The following is a 22,118-nucleotide window of genomic DNA, read 5'->3' on the forward strand; positions in this document are numbered from 1 at the left end:
AAGCGCTTTCTTCGGATACAAAATCTTATCTTTTAGAAATCGAAATACGAAAAGAAACTTGAAATTTGGTAGGATTGTGCGTTTAAGAGGTGCGAGGCCCGTAGGCTGAGTAAACATAGGGGGTTAGAGGGAGAAGTCCCCCCCTTGGCCAAATTCGGGAAGTGTTAAGACCAAATGCACGAAATTCACTCTTGATGCATAGGCTGAAACATAAGAGACGAGAGGCCTATGCCGAGGAAACCGGCTGTCTGGGGGCCAAAGGCTAGTCTTCACTATAAAACTCAAACAATTAATATACTTTAATGACTTCTTTATACGTCAATATATGCAATTATCGGAATTTGAAAAACGCCGCTGAGGAAGATGAAAGCTTTCATCGAAAATTCCAGTAATGTAATTAACTGAAAGAATTAAAATGATGAATTAGTATTTATGATCATGGATCAATTAAGATTCTTAAGTAAATAATACACTTGTCAGTGCAGATGTTATGGAATATACTTAATAACTTTCCGTTTTTGTATCTTGATTTTTTTTTTTTCTTTCTTGAGAGCTGAATTTTAAAGAGTCCATATACAGGGTGCTCCGATAATAAAACGACAAACTTCGCATACCTGTTCAGGACCACAATACAAGTAAAAAGTTTATCTTGACTTTGATTGGAAACACTAAATTACGGAGATAATAGCTATTTAAGGTAATTAGTAAAAATGGTTACAGGCTGGTTTTCCTTAAAATGGCCCCATCTGCGTAATTTGATGTTTCCGACTCCAGTCGCTGATTAACTTTTTCTCTTGTATTGAGGCCTTGAACAGATATGCGAAGTTTGACGGTTGTTTTACTCAAAGAAATAATATAATAAAGACAGTGATGTTGGAGATAATGGTACCAGAGAAATAATGTAATACGATTCCTAAATCCATGTATAAGTAATCAACTATTACCACTTTCTCGGAAGAAGAATTAAAAGCAATATATTATTATTATTATTATTATTATTATTATTATTATTATTATTATTATTATTATTATTATTATTATTATTATAATTATTATTATTATTATTATTATTTTCAGATGGTTATACATTTTACTTTCCTCAAAAATAAATAAAAATACACTGGTTAATGCAAATTAAATTATAAAGTACTTAAAAATGACAGGAACTTAGGAGAGTTTGTAGCATTTTAGGGATTATATTTCTGGGCTTTCGGTTTCGATAGCCATGTTAGCCGGACACGTATGAGGGATAACGTCACTCAGCGATCACACTATCCGAGGAAAGGGAAGTAAGGAAGCGGTCTGGGACCTATATGTTAGGTATCTTCCCGGCATTTGCCTGGTGTGAATGAAGAAAACCCAGGGAAACCTCATTCAGGGTGGCTGGCCTTAAAAAGCTTTTTACACTTTTTGACCGAGTGTCCTCACTGGGAATCGAACCCGGGGCCGCTCGCACCAAAGGCGAGAGCGTTAGTTGGAATATTTGAGTACCCATACGAATATATAATAGATTTTACTGCTAATTGTTGTCGTGCCATACATAAAATATGGAGTGTACAATATACACACGGTCAAACAGTATCTTTTTAAAACAAGTGGCTTTTAGGGTTAGATATCTAAAGTTATCGCAGATGTGGATAATACTGTGTTATGCGAATGAAAATGAATTTTAGGAAGACACGCATGATCATAACCTAAGTTAAGCAATTTTGTAGAAAGAAAAAAGATAGGGTTGCATTTTTGCGAAAACTTTTAAGCAGAGATGATGTCGGTAAGAAAATTGCAAGCGAGAAACTATTTTTACTTGAAGCGAATGTCTATAAAGGATGTCAAACGATATCTAGCCTAGATGGTGTTGTCTAGTGATATCGAACGAGACTTTAAGAAGGCGTCGAACAATAAAGATTATCTTTATACCGTAAGATAGATACCCACAAAAGTACGTCAGGCAATATCTAACCTGTAGGCACTTTGCTAAGGTGGACAGTCACAAGAGAATGTCAGGGGACATCTAGCCTGTATGCACTTGACTTCTAAGGCAGACATCCACAAGGGAGCGTCGAATTATATGTAACCTGAAAGGTATTTACCACTTAGCAGATATGCACAAGACAATGTTGAACAATATCTAGCCCACAATCTTTTTACAGCTTAAAGAAAATACTCACAAAAGAACGTCGAGTCGTATCTAGCCTATAGGCTAGTGATAAGTCAAGTCATTTCCAACCGAATGTTCTGCGACGTCCTATCCTTGCTGTGCTCGCCTTGTCAATGAGAGAGGAAGCAGCTCGCAGGTAACCTGATGTTAAAAAAAGACGGTAGTGACAAGCAAACAATAACATCGGTAGCGTAGCCAGCCATACCAATCGTTGACATTCGTACATGCAAACATTTGTGCATTCCATTCTACCCAATTGCATTCCCTCCTTCGCTTTAGTGTTCCTCTCTGCTTTTCTCTTGTTCTATTACTCGTGGACCCATTACTACTCGTACACTACCATCACTTGCTTATTCCATTCTCCTACCTCATTTCCTCCCTTTATTTTCTCTAGTGTTTCTCTCTGCTTTTCTCTTATTCGACTACTCGTGAATCCATGACTACGCGTTATCTGCTTATTGCATTGTCCTATCTCATTCCCTCCCCTCCTTTTCTCTAGTGTTTCTCTCTGCTTTTCTGTTATTCCACTACTCGTGGATCCATGACTACGTTTTCTGCTTATTCCATTCTCCTACTCCATTCCGTCCCGTCCTTTTCTCTAGTGTTTCTCTCTGCTTTCCTCTTGATTTAGCTACTCGTGGATCCTATATGCTAGTGATAAGTCAAGTCATTTCCAACCGAATGTTCTGCGACGTCCTATCCTTGCTGTGCTCGCCTTGTCAATGAGAGAGGAAGCAGCTCGCAGGTAACCTGATGTTAAAAAAAGACGGTAGTGACAAGCAAACAATAACATCGGTAGCGTAGCCAGCCATACCAATCGTTGACATTCGTACATGCCAACATTTGTGCATTCCATTCTACCCAATTGCATTCCCTCCTTCGCTTTAGTGTTCCTCTCTGCTTTTCTCTTGTTCTATTACTCGTGGACCCATTACTACTCGTACACTACCATCACTTGCTTATTCCATTCTCCTACCTCATTTCCTCCCCTTATTTTCTCTAGTGTTTCTCTCTGCTTTTCTCTTATTCGACTACTCGTGAATCCATGACTACGCGTTATCTGCTTATTGCATTGTCCTATCTCATTCCCTCCCCTCCTTTTCTCTAGTGTTTCTCTCTGCTTTTCTGTTATTCCACTACTCGTGGATCCATGACTACGTTTTCTGCTTATTCCATTCTCCTACTCCATTCCGTCCCGTCCTTTTCTCTAGTGTTTCTCTCTGCTTTCCTCTTGATTTAGCTACTCGTGGATCCTATATGCTAGTGATAAGTCAAGTCATTTCCAACCGAATGTTCTGCGACGTCCTATCCTTGCTGTGCTCGCCTTGTCAATGAGAGAGGAAGCAGCTCGCAGGTAACCTGATGTTAAAAAAAGACGGTAGTGACAAGCAAACAATAACATCGGTAGCGTAGCCAGCCATACCAATCGTTGACATTCGTACATGCCAACATTTGTGCATTCCATTCTACCCAATTGCATTCCCTCCTTCGCTTTAGTGTTCCTCTCTGCTTTTCTCTTGTTCTATTACTCGTGGACCCATTACTACTCGTACACTACCATCACTTGCTTATTCCATTCTCCTACCTCATTTCCTCCCCTTATTTTCTCTAGTGTTTCTCTCTGCTTTTCTCTTATTCGACTACTCGTGAATCCATGACTACGCGTTATCTGCTTATTGCATTGTCCTATCTCATTCCCTCCCCTCCTTTTCTCTAGTGTTTCTCTCTGCTTTTCTGTTATTCCACTACTCGTGGATCCATGACTACGTTTTCTGCTTATTCCATTCTCCTACTCCATTCCGTCCCGTCCTTTTCTCTAGTGTTTCTCTCTGCTTTCCTCTTGATTTAGCTACTCGTGGATCCATGACTACGCGTTATCTGGTTATTTCATTGTCCTACCTCAATCGTTCTCCACATTTGCTTGAGTGTTTCTTTCTGCTTTTTTTTCTGCCAAATGCTGCCTGTTATGTAACTATTATATTATTATCTGATATGATTTTTTTTTTTTTTTTTTTTTTTACATTTTCCTCTAGGTGTTCCAATACTTGCAGTATTCTGTCACCATGTGGCTCATCATTCAACTGGATGGGAGCAGCTCAAATCTTGGTGGCTAATCTATGGGACCAAGCTCTTTACGATTTTTGTAGTTCCAGCAGCAATCATGGTGATCCTGTTCGTCTTTCTATATTGTAGCTTAATGCGAAAATTGAAAATTATGTCCAACCTTAAGTCTGATAAAGTGAAATTGATTGGAAGAAGGTACGTTAAAGAATTTTTTGTCCTCTTTTTTCCTCCCTCTTTTTGGTAATTGAAAATTTGGTGTGTTGAAATGGTCAGCCTTATATTCAGATTCATATTGTCAAATCTGTACCGGAGCTTGTGATAGATAGTGTACTGAGATATGATTATTGAGATAGATAATTTTATACGCTATATTATAATACCAGAGTATAAAGTCATATCTTACTCACGGAATAAAGAATTTTACTGACCTTAAATATTCCTAAGCAGACCAATATTATTTCACAGGTCTTTCATATTTCGAGTACATTTAGCAAATATCCCTCTTCAGGAGAAAAAAATAATAAATCACAGTACGCAATAAATTCGCCACGTGGTAGTTTCAATAGTGCCAGTGGATAGAATGAAATCATATGAACATAATATCAATACAATGTGGTGATTAGAAGCTTTATATATATATATATATATATATATATATATATATATATATATATATATATATATATATAATCCTTTCTCCTGAAGATGGATACTCACTTAATGTATCCGAAATATCGAGGACCTGTGAAAGAGTATTGCTGCACTTAGAAATATTGAAAATATTAGTAAAGTTCTTTAATATGATATAATGTGTTCCTTACGTTCTATAGCCAAATATAAGTGTAAATATGATCTACTGAACATCTCCTCTTTTCTACTAGAAAACCTTTGGAAAGTTGCAGAACAAATGAACCATTAATGTTGCAGTTGCTACAGAAGTAGAGTTCGATTCTTTATCCCGGGATGGGGCCGCTGTGGCTCACTGGTAGAGCGTTCACCTTTGGTGTATGGGATCCATGGTTCGATCCCAGTTCGCGCCAAGTGAGCTTTGTGGTGAACAAAAACATCGTGTGCATGGATTTTCTTGGAACTCTCCCGTTTCCTCCAACTTTCTTCATTCCATCATTTGATTCATTTCTTATCATCACCGTCTCCTTTAGTCTAGCCGGCATAACTGTGGGACATAAAACTGAAAGATTTCACCTCATTTTTTTTTTTTTTATTATTATTATTCCAAGAGTATGAACGCAGTTAGCTGGCAAAGAAAAATGAATTTTATATTTATATTAATATGATGCCTAGAAAAGAAAATGTAAATAATCCTTCATTTTGCACATTGTGTTAGTGCTTTGGGAAGTCTTAATTATGTCATCTCATCTTTTATCTATGTTTCCTTTATCAATGTTTAAAGATGAATAGTTGGTCGCTAGTTATTCATTCGATTCAAAAACACTCCTGTCAAATTGAGAAGCGCAGTAACGTAATACTTCTATCGTAACTGTTTGACAATTTGATTCGTGAAATGTGTTTATACATTTAGTAATATAGAGGTTGTAAAGTTTAATAAGAAAACGTTCAAACTTATTTGATTGTTTTGCATAAAGTTTTGCATAAAGTGACTTTAAAAAAAAGTTTAACAAAGTAGAGGATAAGTTTACTGTGCATGTACAGCTACTAGCGAACTTAAACTACCGCTAATTTTTGAGTTTTTCTGCAATATCTTCAAAACAAATAAAAATATTCGAAAAGCAGAAACGAAGTGAACTAGACAATACGATTTTGCATGTGATACCTTTACCACAATTCAACTATCTGCTTTTGGTATGGCGCTATTTACAGAACCTGCAAAAAAATGCTAAATCTATTTACAGTTGCAAATCGAAAGCAGATAGGTGAGTTGTGATAACGGTATCACATGCAAAATCGTATTGTCTAGTTCACTACGTTTCTGTTTTTCCAATATTTTGATTTGGTTTGAAGATATTACAGAAAAACTCTAAAATTAGCGGTAGTTTAAGTTCGCTGTAGTGAAGACCCTTTAAATACATATTTGTTCATTTTTTTTCTCTCTTTTTGCAGAGTGGGTCTGCTTAAGCGCGCAGGAGTTATTTTCTCGACAACTGTGGTTATGGAAATAGCTAGTATTCTCTACATAAATATTCCCGTAAACACTTGTCACTATTTCTTCTCCATTATGAGTGCCTTATTGGTGAGTAGTTAGTAAATTACTTAATTCATGCTAATGCTAACGATATTTTTAGTTACAATACTAACACCGAAAATGAATTTATTTTACTTATTCTCATATTGTGTTCACTTTCTATTTTGTTTCCCATTTACGATCTATTTTTCCCTATACTACTAGGGAGAGATCGGCTCAGTGTTAGAGAGTTACCTCTGGTGCATGGGGTCCCTGATTCGATTCCCGGCTAAGTAACTGTGGTTGACAGCATCGTGTCTGTGAGTTTTCTCAGGGAACTTCCGTTTCCTCCCACTTTTTCATTCCATCAATTCTTCCATCATCATTTACTTGCTTTAATCATGTCTCCCTTAGCCTTAGCGTGGGACGTTAAACTGATTTTATTTGATTTTACTAGAAGAAGATCGACGTAATAACAGCTAAGACTTTGTATTGTACAACTATGCAATATTAAGCCACAGAGAAAAACTACGTTAGATAGCGAAACGCAAATTAGTCAGATCTATCCAGTGGAGATCGCACATCCTCCGTACCAAAAGAAACACTCTGGTGTTCAGTCATTGTTGGGTAGTAAACGTGAAACTGTTTCGAATGCAATCGAAGCGCTAACCAAGTGTGAAATACATTGATGTAATTTGTTTTATCCAGGCGGAAGAACACAATACAGCCGTCATTCATCGTGAAATGATTAGGATTATGGCGTTGATTTTCCAAGCAATTGCTGTGTGCACAAGTGGTACAGAGAGTTTAAAGAAAGACTTCTCGCCCTACACAAGAGAAGCCATCTGTGACGAAAACAACCTTGATGAGCGCATGAATTATGTGGTTCGTGAAAGGGGTAAAATATGGTTTCTGAACTGTGTGATCCTGGAGTTTCAGGGAAATCAGCAGCCGTCTGGAGAAATCGAATTACATTATGCAGTTCACACTTGGCGGGTGCTTCGATTGCACTCGATGCGGTTTCACGCTCACTACTCCACAATGATTAAACACTCGATACATGCTCACTACTCCACAATAATTGAACACCAGAGTCTGCCTTTTCATATGGAGGATGTGCGGTCTCCAGTAAATAGATTTGACTAATTAGCGTTTCGCCATTTTAAGTAGTTTTCCTGTGGTAACTTAACGGAGGATGAAAAAAGAAGGCCCTTGTATTAAATAAATGCATTAATCTATATTCTATTTTCTGTACCGAAACTTCATTATATATTTATTAATGGAAGTATATTCTCGTTTTTTTAAAAAAAATCCTTGTAACCTTACCGCTGGTCTAGTGACTAGCGCATGTTTCTTTTGTAGTCATGGTCCCAGATTCGATGTCCGGTGGGAAACCACAAAACAATTTTGTTTGACAATCATTCACTTTCATTAATCACCAGTTTCCTTTAAAAGAGCGTAATCGTGGAACATTAAACTAAATAATCATAATAATAATAATAATAATAATAATAATAATAATAATAATAATAATAATAATAATAATAATAATAATAATAATAATAATCCTTTCAAAATTCCTGACCTTTATTTAAAAACTAAAACATTAAATTGTCGTAGTGTGGTTATATGTTCCGTTTCTCGGGTTATTACCGGGGTAATTATAGTTTATATCTGTTAAGGATAGGAATGTTCACATGTACTTTATTTGAAATCATATTTTGTGTAATGTATCTATTTTTGTAATTTTTAATGATAAAATTTATGATGTATCAAGCAATAACTCATAATTGAACGTTTATCTATCATTATAAAAAAAATGCTAGCTAGTATTGTGTCTTTTGCATATTTATCAGTAACGTACGCAAAGTTTCATTAACGGGCGGGGAGTAGGTGGAGTTAAACTTCTAAGTTCATATTGTTTCAGGATTTTTGTATACATTCCTTATTTGTAAATGTTTATATTTTCATAATACAATAGAACCAGTGGTCGGACCTCTCAGTAATCCAGTCCCACACCTGGCCTCTGCCGCGTGACGTCGCAATCATGTGACGCAATAAGTTTATATTGTAACTACGGAAAAATGCACACAGTACTATTGTGGCTTCAGCTATAGTTCAGTACCATGACAGTACCATGTACGTACAAACTCAAGAACTAAGTTCTTCTTTTTTTTGTATGATAATGTATGTAACTTAATAATGTCTGGTGCTGTATGTGTTAAACTAAATTTCAGACACACTCAATAATCCGGCAGCTTTCTTTGCAAAGAATGGCCAGATTAACGTGGGTCTTATGTATCTTGTTCAAAGAGAGGTTAGGGCCTGAAGACACTACCCATGCATATACCACTGTTAGTAATAAATATATATATGTGTGTTAGTGTGTGTGTTTGTGTATTGCTTAATTTATTTTTTTCATTGCAGGGGTTTGTAATCTTTTTATGCTACATTTTGAAGAGTGAAACTCCGCTCCATATCGAAATAATGCTCAAACTAAAAGTTGAAAATGGGTCTGATGACGAATCGATTAACAGTCCCTTGAAATGTAAGTACCTCAAACTTTAAAAATACATAAGTACAATTGACATTCGCTACTTGCATAAATATGTCATAACTAGTGTTGTAAAGAGTCAAAAAAAACTGATTCTTTTTTAAAAAGTTTTTTTCGGTTTTTTCCAAGGTTAGAAAAAAACGACAATTTTGGGAGAAGAACGACTTTAGTGTTCAATTCTTTTAACAGTTCTTTTGTTACGCAGTTGTTGCAAAACTTAATTTGAGTGGTAAATTTTATACAATACCCTGTTTGTGTTGCATACAGTATTCACTCTCTGCCCCATCCCCATTCGAACATACATACAAATAAACATACATCAAGAAAATAATAATTTGTTTTTCGAAGTAAATATATATGTATATGGGACATTCAGAGCACAAGGAAATCAAGTCCAACTACCAAAGTTACGAATAAAAAAGAGATAAAGTTTGTACGATACGTTTAAGTACATGGAAACACTAAGTCCAACTCCCAAAGTTATGAATAAAAGAGACATAAAGTTTGTACGATACGCTTAAGTACATGGAAACACTAAGTCCAACTCCCAAAGTTATGAATAAAAGAGACATAAAGTTTGTACGATACGCTTAAGTGTATGGAAACACTAAGTCCAACTCCCAAAGTTATGAATAAAAGAGACATAAAGTTTGTACGATACGTTTAAGTGTATTGAAACACTAAGTCCAACTCCCAAAGTTATGAATAAAAGAGACATAAAGTTTGTACGATACGCTTAAGTGTATGGAAACACTAAGTCCAACTCCCAAAGTTATGAATAAAAGAGACATAAAGTTTGTACGATACGTTTAAGTGTATTGAAACACTAAGTCCAACTCCCAAAGTTATGAATAAAAGAGACATAAAGTTTGTTCGATACGCTTAAGTACATGGAAACACTGAGTCCAATTACCAAAGTTATGAATAAAAGAGACATAAAGTTTGTACGATACGCTTAAGTGTATGGAAACACTGAGTCCAACTCCCAAAGTTATGAATAAAAGAGACATAAAGTTTGTTCGATATGCTTAAGTACATGGAAACACTAAGTCCAATTACCAAAGTTATGAATAAAAGAGACATAAAGTTTGTTCGATACGCTTAAGTACATGGAAACACTAAGTCCAATTACCAAAGTTATGAATAAAAGAGACATAAAGTTTGTACGATACGCTTAAGTACATGGAAACACTAAGTCCAATTACCAAAGTTATGAATAAAAGAGACATAAAGTTTGTACGATACGCTTAAGTGTATGGAAACACTAAGTCCAACTCCCAAAGTTATGAATAAAAGAGACATAAAGTTTGTACGATACGTTTAAGTGTATTGAAACACTAAGTCCAACTCCCAAAGTTATGAATAAAAGAGACATAAAGTTTGTTCGATACGCTTAAGTACATGGAAACACTGAGTCCAATTACCAAAGTTATGAATAAAAGAGACATAAAGTTTGTACGATACGCTTAAGTGTATGGAAACACTGAGTCCAACTCCCAAAGTTATGAATAAAAGAGACATAAAGTTTGTTCGATATGCTTAAGTACATGGAAACACTAAGTCCAATTACCAAAGTTATGAATAAAAGAGACATAAAGTTTGTTCGATACGCTTAAGTACATGGAAACACTAAGTCCAATTACCAAAGTTATGAATAAAAGAGACATAAAGTTTGTACGATACGCTTAAGTACATGGAAACACTAAGTCCAATTACCAAAGTTATGAATAAAAGAGACATAAAGTTTGTACGATACGCTTAAGTGTATGGAAACACTAAGTCCAACTCCCAAAGTTATGAATAAAAGAGACATAAAGTTTGTACGATACGTTTAAGTGTATTGAAACACTAAGTCCAACTCCCAAAGTTATGAATAAAAGAGACATAAAGTTTGTTCGATACGCTTAAGTACATGGAAACACTGAGTCCAATTACCAAAGTTATGAATAAAAGAGACATAAAGTTTGTACGATACGCTTAAGTGTATGGAAACACTGAGTCCAACTCCCAAAGTTATGAATAAAAGAGACATAAAGTTTGTTCGATACGCTTAAGTACATGGAAACACTAAGTCCAATTACCAAAGTTATGAATAAAAGAGACATAAAGTTTGTACGATACGCTTAAGTACATGGAAACACTAAGTCCAATTACCAAAGTTATGAATAAAAGAGATATAAAGTTTGTACGATACGCTTAAGTGTATGGAAAAGTTAACATTGAGTTATTTTCAACATTTGGGCATGATTCTTTTATGGTATGAAAGGAGCTTTATATTGAAAAAATAAAATATATCAAAAGTAACCAAATGCAGACTTAACATTTCCTTGTGCACTGAACGCGCTATGTATTCATTAACTGATGGCTTACCGTATAAGAAACTTATATATGAACCAACAAGTAAGTGTTAGAATAGGGGAGGAAGTAACAGAGGGTACTGCAGTTGGAAGGAGAGTTCGACAGGGATCTAACATCATTTTATAGCCATCTAGAAGAGATAGTGAAAAAAGAGCTTACATACTGAAGACAGCATTATATTAGGAGGTAGAATGATCAAGTGTATGCGGCACTTGTTGCAGATGATATAGCACTTGTTGCAGAATTTGAAAAGAAAGTCAATAAGATGTTAGAAAACCTGAGGAAAGGCTATGAAGAATATGGGATGAAAATAAATGTTTCATCCCATATTCATTTGTGATTGGAACGAAGTGGTCGTTGTCAAATCTAGAAGTAGGAGAGAAGAAAGTAGAACAGATGACTTCGTTTTTGATACCTGGGTAGTATTAGTGATGATATGAAGTGTGACCGTGAAATAAAAGCAAGGATAGGAATGTCGAAAGAAATTTTTTAGGAAGAAGAAAAGTATTTTATGGGTCCATGGATAAAGAATTGAGAAAAACACTCATAAAATGATTCATGTAGAAGTATTGTACTGTATGATGCAGAAACATGGAATTATGCAACGATGAAAACAGACTGGAAACTACCGAAATGTGGGTGTGAAGAAGAACGAAGAGAATTAGCTGGATCGAGTGGAAAACAAATGAGAGAATATTAGAAATAGTGAGGATCGAAAAAAAAGTTTTAAATGTAACTGAAAAGAAGAAGAGAAACTGGTTGGGACTGGTTGAGGATGAACTGTATTATGAGGAACGTGCTAGAGTGTACTAAAATCCTATATGAAGACGAAGACGTTAGACTGTGGAGCATGGAAGCTTTTCAGTTGGCAGCAAGTACCCAGGCAATAATGCCAGAATATTTATGATAATGATGATAATTATGATGATGAAATGTTCGTGCCCGATTTAGGATACGCATTTCAAGGAAAGTGCAATGATGAAAAATCCGAAGATAGTCTATTTTTGGCATAAATTATTGAACGACCGTATCCAATTTATGGCCTTTAATCACAGTGAAATAATGAAGATGCAGCTTAAGATAAGTAATAACTATTTTCCAAAATTGACTTCAGACGTGTCAGCCGTTTCCTGTGATGCGATCACAAACAACAGATAACATCTCTTTCAATGTGATGAAAATTATATATATATTTATATATTTTATATATATATATAATATAAAACTCCCTTCCCCCTACTTAAAACGGGAAATTAAAAAAAAAACTGCTCCGACACGTGTCTAATTAATTTTAATGAGGGTTTCATATACCCAATTTCATGTTTCTGGTTTGAGGGTCTTTGGGAGATATTCTATTTTCCACACAAATTTTGATCCCCTCCTCCCCAGCATATTTCCCTTAAGATACGCCCTCGAATCACAGGGAGATGATAAAATTAGCTTGATGTAGGTATTAACTACGTACCAAAACTCATTTCAACTGGTTTAGCCGTTTTCTTGTGTTGTGATCACAAACATCAGGCAACGTCTTTGTCTAAGTGGAAAAAGAATATGAAAAGTGCCACCTTTTCCTCCTTAAAACGAGAATTTCCAAAAACATTTGGAAACATTTCTGTTTATTTGTAACGAGGAGTTCTATGAGCCAGATTTAATCTTTCTCACTTGAGAGGCTCGTAAGATAACACAGCCACACAAAATGAAATAAATAAATAAATAAAAACGTTTTGTGTACCAAACCCCAGGATATGGATTCGGTGTATTTTGTTACACAGAATCCACATTTCGAAACCTCAGGACAATCGACCCCAGGATATGGATTCGATGTATTTTGTTACACAGAATCCACATTTCGAAACCTCAGGACAATCGACCCCAGGATATGGATTCGATGTATTTTGTTACACAGAATCCACATTTCGAAACCTCAGGACAATCGACCCCAGGATATGGATTCGATGTATTTTGTTACACAGAATCCACATTTCGAAACCTCAGGACAATCGACCCCAGGATATGGATTTGATGTATTTTGTTACACAGAATCCAAATTTCAAAACCCTAGGGCGATCGACCGTGTCACTTTTTCTTTTTCTTTTTATGTGCAAAAAACGTTAGCGATTTTGGATAGGAAGGATACACGTAACACAGCAATACAAAAAAAGGAAAAAGTTCTATGAACCTAACACCAGGGTATGGCTTCGATGTATTTTGTTACACAGAATCCAAATTTCAAAATCCTAGGGTGATCGACCGTGTCACTTTTTCTTTTTCTTTGTATGGGCAAAAAACGTTAGCGATTTTGGATAGAGAGGATACACTTAACACGGCAATACAAAAAAAGAAAAAAAGTTCTGTGCACCTGTCCCCAGGATATGGATTCGATTTATTTTGTTACACAGAATCCAAATTTCAAAATCCTAGGGTGATCGACCGTGTCACTTTTTCTTTTTCTTTATATGGGCAAAAAACGTTAGCGATTTTGGATAGAGAGGATACACTTAACACGGCAATACAAAAAAAGAAAAAAAGTTCTGTGCACCTGTCCCCAGGATATGGATTCGATTTATTTTGTTACACAGAATCCAAATTTCGAAATCCTAAGACGATTGACCGTGTCAGTTTTGTTTTATGGACGAAAAACGTGGGTGCTCTTTAACGTGTATTCTCCCTATCCAAAAAATCGCTGAAGTTTTTTACCCATAAAAAAAAAGTGACACAGTCGATCGTCTTGGGGTTTCGAAATTTAGATGTTGTATAACAAAATTCATCGAATCCAAATCCTGGGGTCAGGTGCACAGAACTTTTATTTTATTTTATTTTATTTATTTATTTATTTATTTATTTGTGTGTTCTGTGTGGCTGTGTAATTAATTTTTTCACATAATTTTATGGCTCCCACTTGAAGCAGAAAATATTAAAGTTCATTTAAGGTAATATACTTATATTGAGGGATATGATATACGCATATTTTTTTCCCCCTGCGAATTTTCCAATTTTTCTGGAAAGAAACAGGAAAAAGATGTTTCTTTCCCCGCCCCCTTCGGTTCAACAATTCCGGATATTTTACAACACAAATCATGACATAACTTATACAATCATAAGGTGTCTGTTAGATTATATTTATGAATATATATATATGATGTGTGTGTGTTTCTGTGTATTTTCATATATGTTTCAACAATTGTTGATTTCTCATTAGGCATATTTAAGCTATGATGCATGTTGAGACATGCTTATGTTGGGTCTACTAGAAATTACACAAAGTACTCACAATAATAAACAGTTACAGACTTCAGCTGAAAAACAAAATCATCCCTAAGCGTTCTCTAAATGTAAAGAAATTGGATATTGTTTCTATTATCTGCTGGACTTCCTCCTTCTCTCAATATAAGGGAATATTTAAAAACGTTAACGTGTACATTGTATGTCTTGGTACAAGATTTTAGTAAGACAGAGTTAGAGTATACATTTTGAGTATTGAACTCTGATGTCGAACTTTATTCTCGAAAATATAAGATGAGTACAAGAGAGATTCGTCAAAAAAAAAAAAAAAAAAAAAAAACCTCTTAATAGTTAAAAACACTGGCCCATTCTTTTTGAAAAATCTTGACTCATTGTCTTTATTTTGTACCGCAAACATGCAGCACTTCGTGTAGTATCAACATATAACCATATACACTAACATTATAAAGAAAGAGAAAGACAAAAACTAACACAATTAAAAAACGAAAGTCAAATACACAATTTTTTGTCACATTGTAAAAACATTCAAGCTTTCGTAGATTTAATAGGAATAAACACAAACAAACAAACAAACAAAGAACAAATAAAAGTATTAGTTTTTTAAAAATTACATTTAGCAGAATGTTTCTAAAGTTATCACACGAAAAGAATCAGTCAAATCTTGTAAAATTAATATACTGTAAGTGATGTAAATTTATCCATTTAAAAGATGAGCCAATCTTCTTAAAATTTTATCTTTTTAATGTAGAGGAACTAAAATTGTACAATTTCTTCTCTTCTCATTTGGCACTTAGAAATGACTGTTCGCAATAATAATAATAATAATAATAATAATAATAATAATAATAATAATAATAATAATAATAATAATAATAATAATAATAATGATAATAGTGTTTGGAATTCTAAATGTTACTAAATGTTTTATTTGAACTTTGTTCCAAGCACCATGAATAAATATTTTATTATTACTATTCTTTTTTACGACGGGTACGATTTGAGGTACAAAATTGGGGTTTCTGCGTTTATCGAATATATATAAAATTATGCAAATTCCGAAAATAATGCTTGAACTTTTTCGAAGTTAAGATGTAGTTAACTCGCTTTTTAGGTGGAGGAAAACTTAATCGCGTTTCTGACATAAAATCTGAAATCTGTTATTTTTTTCTGTTCCCGTGACGCGTAGATACTTGTTTTTTTTCTGTTCCCGTGACGCGTAGATACTTGTCAGTTGACATCTCTCAGAGATTTGTGTAGTCGTGACTTAATGGTGGCAATACCAACAGGACGGATGACATCAAAATACTGCAGCTAATTCAGCTACCTGGAAATTACTATTTAAGGAAATCGTGGAAAAAAAAGTGTGGCATTCAACTGTTGCATCCATACTCGTGTTATGAGTTCTTTTGTCTCTTATTTCTGATACTATTTATTTGTCCAATATCTCTAAGATACGTCTTTCATAGGCACAATAATAATAAAAAAAAAGTCACGACCTCAACTAGACACATTTCATTATACTTTATGTGATGATAGAACTAGTTTACAGCCCCTGTTTCATAGAACTAATTTCGTAGAACTAATTCACAGTCCCTATTTTCATAGAACTAATTCACAGTCCCTGTTTTCATAGAACTAATTCACAGTCCCTGTTTTCCTAGAACTAATTCACAGTCCCTGTTTTCCTAGGACTAATTCACAATCCTTGTTTTCATATAACTAATTCACAGTCCTTGTTTTCATACAACTAATTCACAGTCCCTGTTTTCATACAACTAATTCACAGTCCCTGTTTTCATACAACTAATTCACAGTCCCTGTTTTCATACAACTAATTCACAGTCCCTGTTTTCATACAACTAATTCACAGTCCCTGTTTTCATACAACTAATTCACAGTCCCTGTTTTCATACAACTAATTCACAGTCCCTGTTTTCATAACACTAATTCACAGTCCCTGTTTTCATACAACTAATTCACAGTCCCTGTTTTCATACAACTAATTCACAGTCCCTGTTTTCCTAGGACTAATTCACAGTCTTTGTTTTCATAGAACTAATTTACAATCCCTGTTTTCATAGAACTAATTCACAACCCCTGTTTTCATAGAACTAATTCACAATCCCTGTTTTCATAGAACTAATTCACAGTTCCTGTTTTAGTGGTCAATGACAAATCGCCTAGCTTCATAAGGCTCGAGGGTAGTAGTCCAGTGAATTAGTCTAATATGGATAACCCTCCCAGCTGATGTAGTAGATATCGCGCGAACATTTTTGTGCACAGGGTCCCGTGTTCGATTTCCGATGGAAATGTGAAATTTGAACACACTATAGTGGTTCGGATTCCACCTCAAACTGTAGACCCACGTCTCGTATAGCCTTGGTGCTGAAAATGGATGTTAAATTCCAACCAACTAAAAAGCTATGTAAACCGAAATTCCTTTTATGAATATTAAAAGTCAAATTGTTAAATATCTCATATCAGCCAGTATTATAGGATGTGATTATCAACTTCATTACCAACTTTATTTCAGCTTAAACACTACAGCCTCCAATGAAGTTTGTGTATAATTTTTAATGAAAAGTGAATTGTAGAAAACACCAATTAACTAGTACTCTGTCCTGTTTCGTTTCAGCTTTCACGAAACACGATGGTATGAGCGGTGACGGGGATAGTGAGAGTCAGACTACAAGCACAACAGAAAGGAGGCTTCAGGTGCGAACCAACCCTGCATCCACCTTCTCCGAAGCTGAGGACGAACTGGGAGACAAAGAAGTAGAAGGACTTTTACCTCGAGGCAGGATTCCCGTCGTAAAAACCTCATCAACCTCATCTCAATCCCCATCGGAAGCTCCAGGCACGAAAGAGACTTACGTTCGTAGCATAGACGGCTCCACGAATGATGATCGAAGCTTCCGGGAGAGAACATACACGAACAGCAGCCGTGGTTCACGGTCGTCAGGAAAAGAAAATGTCAATTTGGAAAGTTACGACAGTAGTCCAAAGAAATACCGGAAAGGTAAGTCCGAAGCGAAGTTACACGACTACGCAAACGCAAGCGCAATGCAAGTTTTTTCACCATACGTTGAGTCTGACGATAAAATGGACAATCTTGAAAGACATCGACTAAGTGATGCCTTCGAAAAGTTGAAATTACGAGGTCGTTACGTTACGAGAGACAGTGCTCAGATTCTGAAGCCCGAGCCTGGACGATGTTACATTCGAGATTCACCGGAAGTGGTCATTCGAGCTTGTGTTGAATTGGTGCCACAGATTGGAAGTGATGAAGTTCAAGAAGCAAGTATTTCAGTGTCCACACCGGCTACTATGACATGTAGCGTTGATGTGGAACCAAACCGAATTGAACCAGTTCAAGTTGTAGAAGTTTCTGGTGCTTCTTGCAGCGGGACAGTGAGTCCTGAACAACAAAATGGCGTACGGGAGGTATTCCCAGTCCCCATAGCCACAGTGTCTTGTAACAATCCGTCTTTAAACGTGCCGGAAGGAACAAATTCTTCTACATTTGTTGAAACTTCAGCTCCCAATGCTAATGTTTCTACCCCCACCAAAGCTGCTACACCCTCTGCTGAAGAAGCGCCATCGTCTCAGCCTTCTTCATCAGTCGTGTGGGACCCTGCTACTAGTAGTACAATGGAGAGAAAGCAACCCGAAGGTCGAGAAAAGCCGGCCACAATGGATAATATGGAAGATATTTTGGGCAAGATATCACACGACTTAGATTATTTATTAAACAAGAGTCCAAAGTCACCGAAAAATGGTAGCGCCATGCCTGTCAAAAAGAAGAAATCTGGACTTAAAGTTCAAATACGAGAAGAAGACAGTGTCATTCTCATCGATTCACCGCAAAATTCTTCCTCACAGCCTTAATATGCAAGGAATGGCTTTTCGTTGTCTTTGTTAACTCAGAAAATATATTTCTCCAAAATATTGTTTGGTTGTAACTTACGTAGTACACATCAGAGAAAATACATTTCTCCGGCTACATCATTTGGTTGTAACTTTAGTGAGTATAGATGAAGTGAAAGTAAATAAATAAACGTTATAATAACATGTTATTAGTGTTCACGAGTGTTAATAACATGTTTAGCCTAAATTGATTTTCTCAGGAGATGTCCTCATCACTTAAGAGACCCCATAAAGGCGAAATTAAAATACCGCTAATTTTACAGTAATTATGTGATATCTTCAAATGGATAAAAGATAGTTTAAAAGTGGAACAAGAGCTCGCTAGACAATATTATTTTACATGAGATACCGCTATCACGACTCACTTATATGCTTTTGATTTCCAATCATTTAGAAAATCGGCATTTATTTTCGTGTTTATAAATGGCTGCAAATGGAAAGCTACTGGGTGACATGTGATAACAGTACCTCATGCAAAATAATATTGCCTAGCGAACTCTTGTTCCACATTTCGATTATCTTCCATCTATTTGAAGATATCACATAATTGCTGTAAAATTAGCGATATTTTACTTTCGCAGTAATTAGACCTCTTAATTCCGTAGATTAATTTTTGATGGGTTTCGAAACTTACTCGTCAAAATAATAATGGAAAATAATTCTCAGTATCTATTTTCGATTTCATAAATCAGATGTGAAACATTATAACTACCTCAAGTTATTATTTGTGTTTCTAATAATTTAAAAAATTACACGTATCACTTTCACTTTGTCTTTGCTTGTAGAATTTTGAAGAAGATCAAAACCTTAAGATTAAATGAGCAAACAAAGAGTTGAATTATTAAACATTTTCTGCAGAAAAGTCGAGCTCAAAGCACAGTGAAACTTCAATAATTAGCCACTTCTCTTTCATTTTAACCCATCACTTAATTAAGAAAAAGAAATATTTCTTATAAAGAATGTGTTACGCAGTAAGGAAATCCGTAATCAATGTATCAAAATGGTGTAAAAGTTTGTAAGTGTTACTAGTGGCGAAAAGAAAAAAAATACTAAGTCATCTGGATAGAAAAAAGAAATGAACTGATTATGATAATTTTAGATACCGTACAAGGAAAGAAAGAGATTACAAATACACCGTCTAATTACACCTTAGTATTGATGTAATTTATAACGATATGTGGTAATTTAAGATATGATACAAGGGAAAAAAAAGAGAACATACTCGCGATTTAATCATCTGTGTGGTAATTTAAGATATGATACAAGGGGAAAAGAGAACGTACTCGCGATTTAATCATCTTGTGGTAATTTAAGATATGATACAAGGAAAAAAAGAGAACGCACTCGCTATGTAATCATATAATAGTGGTAATGTTATCTATATTGTAACTTAAGATACGGTACAAGGAGAAAAGAGAGTAATAAAGGGACTTAAAGTTTAGAATACTAAAAGGCAGTGTGGGTGTTACTGTAGTTACCGGTAACTTTTTAGATATGGTATAAGTAAAGAACGATATAATAGATACAGGATTTAGTTACAAGCTTTAGTGTAAATGTAATTTATTTCTATTTTGGTAAAAGTAGAGAGAATATGGATTATTTCACATTGACATTGCAAGAATTGTTTAAAATTGAGAAAGAACATGAAAAATTGTTTCACATTGACATTGTAACAGTTGTTTACAATTGAGGAGGAACATGAAGGAAAACCAATGGTTTCATATTGACATTGTAATAATTGTTTGGATTGTCATTGAGATTGCAACAATTGTTTAGAATTTAGGAAGAACATCATGGAAAAATAATGAGTAAATTAAAATTGAAGAACTTGAAGGAAAACTAATTATTTCACATTGACATTGTAACAGTTGTTTAGAATTAAGAACACGAAGGTAAACTAATAGTTTCACATTGACATTGCAACAATGGTTTAGAAGTGAGGATGAACATGAAGGAAAACTAATGGTTTCACATTTACATTGTAACAATTGTTTGGATTCTCATTGACATTGCAACAATTGTTTAGAATTCAGGAAGAACATCATGGAAAAATAATGAGTAAATTAAAATTGAAGAACTTGAAGGAAAACTAATTATTTCACATTGACATTGTAACAGTTGTTTAGAATTAAGAACCCGAAGGTAAACTAATAGTTTCACATTGACATTGCAACAATGGTTTAGAAGTGAGGATGAACATGAAGGAAAACTAATGGTTTCACATTGACATTGTATCAATTGTTTGGATTCTCATTGACAGTGCAACAATTGTTTAGAGTTTTGAAAGAATGTGATAGAAAAATAATGAATAAATTAAAAATGTTCAAATAAAAGGAAAGAACAGTTGAAGCATAGTCATTCGTTGTATTAAGTTCAAAATTATAGAAAACGCACCAGTGTTAACATATTTTTAATTTCTGCTCCTTTATACACAGTACAGCATTGCTGAACCATAATATCAGTAATTTTTACTTGTCTTCCTCGGTACCAGACACCATTTAAGAAATAAAAAAACGAAATATATTTTCTGGGTTTTTCAACAATTGTAATAGAATCAGCCATTCCTTAACACTAATTGCTATCATTGAAGATAAGGAAACGAAAATATATGTATGGCTGTTAAGTTTATTAATATTTTTATATACAATAACATAGTTTTGTAATTTTTCCTAATGAAATTGTGATTATTTAATTTTTATATATTACAAAAAATGTACATTCCATAGTAATTAATTGATATTATTGTTACAACTTAAAAAAATAAAAAAAAGGAGTTACAATTGAGTCAATTAAATTTGTATATCGAAAATTTTTTAAATTAAAAAGTATATATATAAATATAGTTTTCTTGCTCATAAAATATATACATACATATATATATATTTCTATATTACAAAATCATATATAAGAGACTTAAGTACTTAGCTATGATTTGTTTTCAATGAATCATAGAAAGGGTTACAGTGATGCTTTCATGTTTTCCGTGTTACAAATACCAAAAGCATTTAACATACTGTAACATTTATATCATCATGTTGTATAGTATGTATTTGTAGTATTTCCGTTTTGTTGTAATTTCAAATTCATATATTCAAGTCAGATGTACATATCACGATCATTTGCTTTTCTTTTTTCTTTTTTTTAAGTCACTGCCACGTTTATTTTTTTGTGCCATATTATGTAAATAATCGCTTTTTTTTTTTTTTTTTTTTTTTAATATTCTCATAAATTGAGTCAGGATTTCATATTCACATTTAAAGTTCTGAATTCTTCTGTTTTGTCTATTATGATCTAGATTGGAAGTTTTGTCTTCCTTTTTACGGTTCATTCTTACACTAAAGTTCCCATCTTTGTATGTGTATTTAAATTTTAGCTATTTTGTTATGTTCATTTCGCTTAAAGCTAAAAGTACTGTTACGGTCATGTTTCTTCATTTGCTTCCTTGCTTTCATGCAGAGGATTCTGTCACACTAAAAATACTATTTGCTTTTCTTGTGTTTATTATGATTTTTGTTCGATGGTCAAATTGGAAAAAAGGTACTAACGATATGCTAAAACCAAAACTAAAAGTGTTTGTTCTAATACTATTTATTAAAACCTACTTTATTTAATACAGAACTTCTTTGTAACTAAGTGGTTAGTGTTCGCGCCTTTGGGTTGGAAGACCCGGGTTT

At 34.4% G+C, this 22,118-nt stretch overlaps 1 protein-coding gene across 3 annotated transcripts in view; it reads left to right on the forward strand.

The window, feature by feature from the left end:
- Positions 1–21,597, forward strand: part of LOC145675726 (uncharacterized) — a 1,359,799-nt gene extending 1,338,202 nt beyond the window's left edge. For all 3 annotated transcript variants that reach the window (XM_081746346.1, XM_081746345.1, XM_081746348.1), the window contains 4 exons: positions 4,192–4,417; positions 6,302–6,431; positions 8,790–8,910; positions 17,153–21,597. In XM_081746346.1, the coding sequence (XP_081602472.1) occupies positions 4,192–4,417; positions 6,302–6,431; positions 8,790–8,910; positions 17,153–18,405 (1,730 nt within the window). In that variant the 3' untranslated portion in view covers positions 18,406–21,597. The remainder of the gene's footprint in view (positions 1–4,191; positions 4,418–6,301; positions 6,432–8,789; positions 8,911–17,152) is intronic.
- The last annotated feature ends 521 nt before the right edge of the window (positions 21,598–22,118 follow it).

This window comes from Thermobia domestica, chromosome 18 (assembly GCF_964235325.1).
Source record: "Thermobia domestica chromosome 18, izTheDome1.hap1.1, whole genome shotgun sequence".
Taxonomy (NCBI): domain Eukaryota; kingdom Metazoa; phylum Arthropoda; class Insecta; order Zygentoma; family Lepismatidae; genus Thermobia; species Thermobia domestica.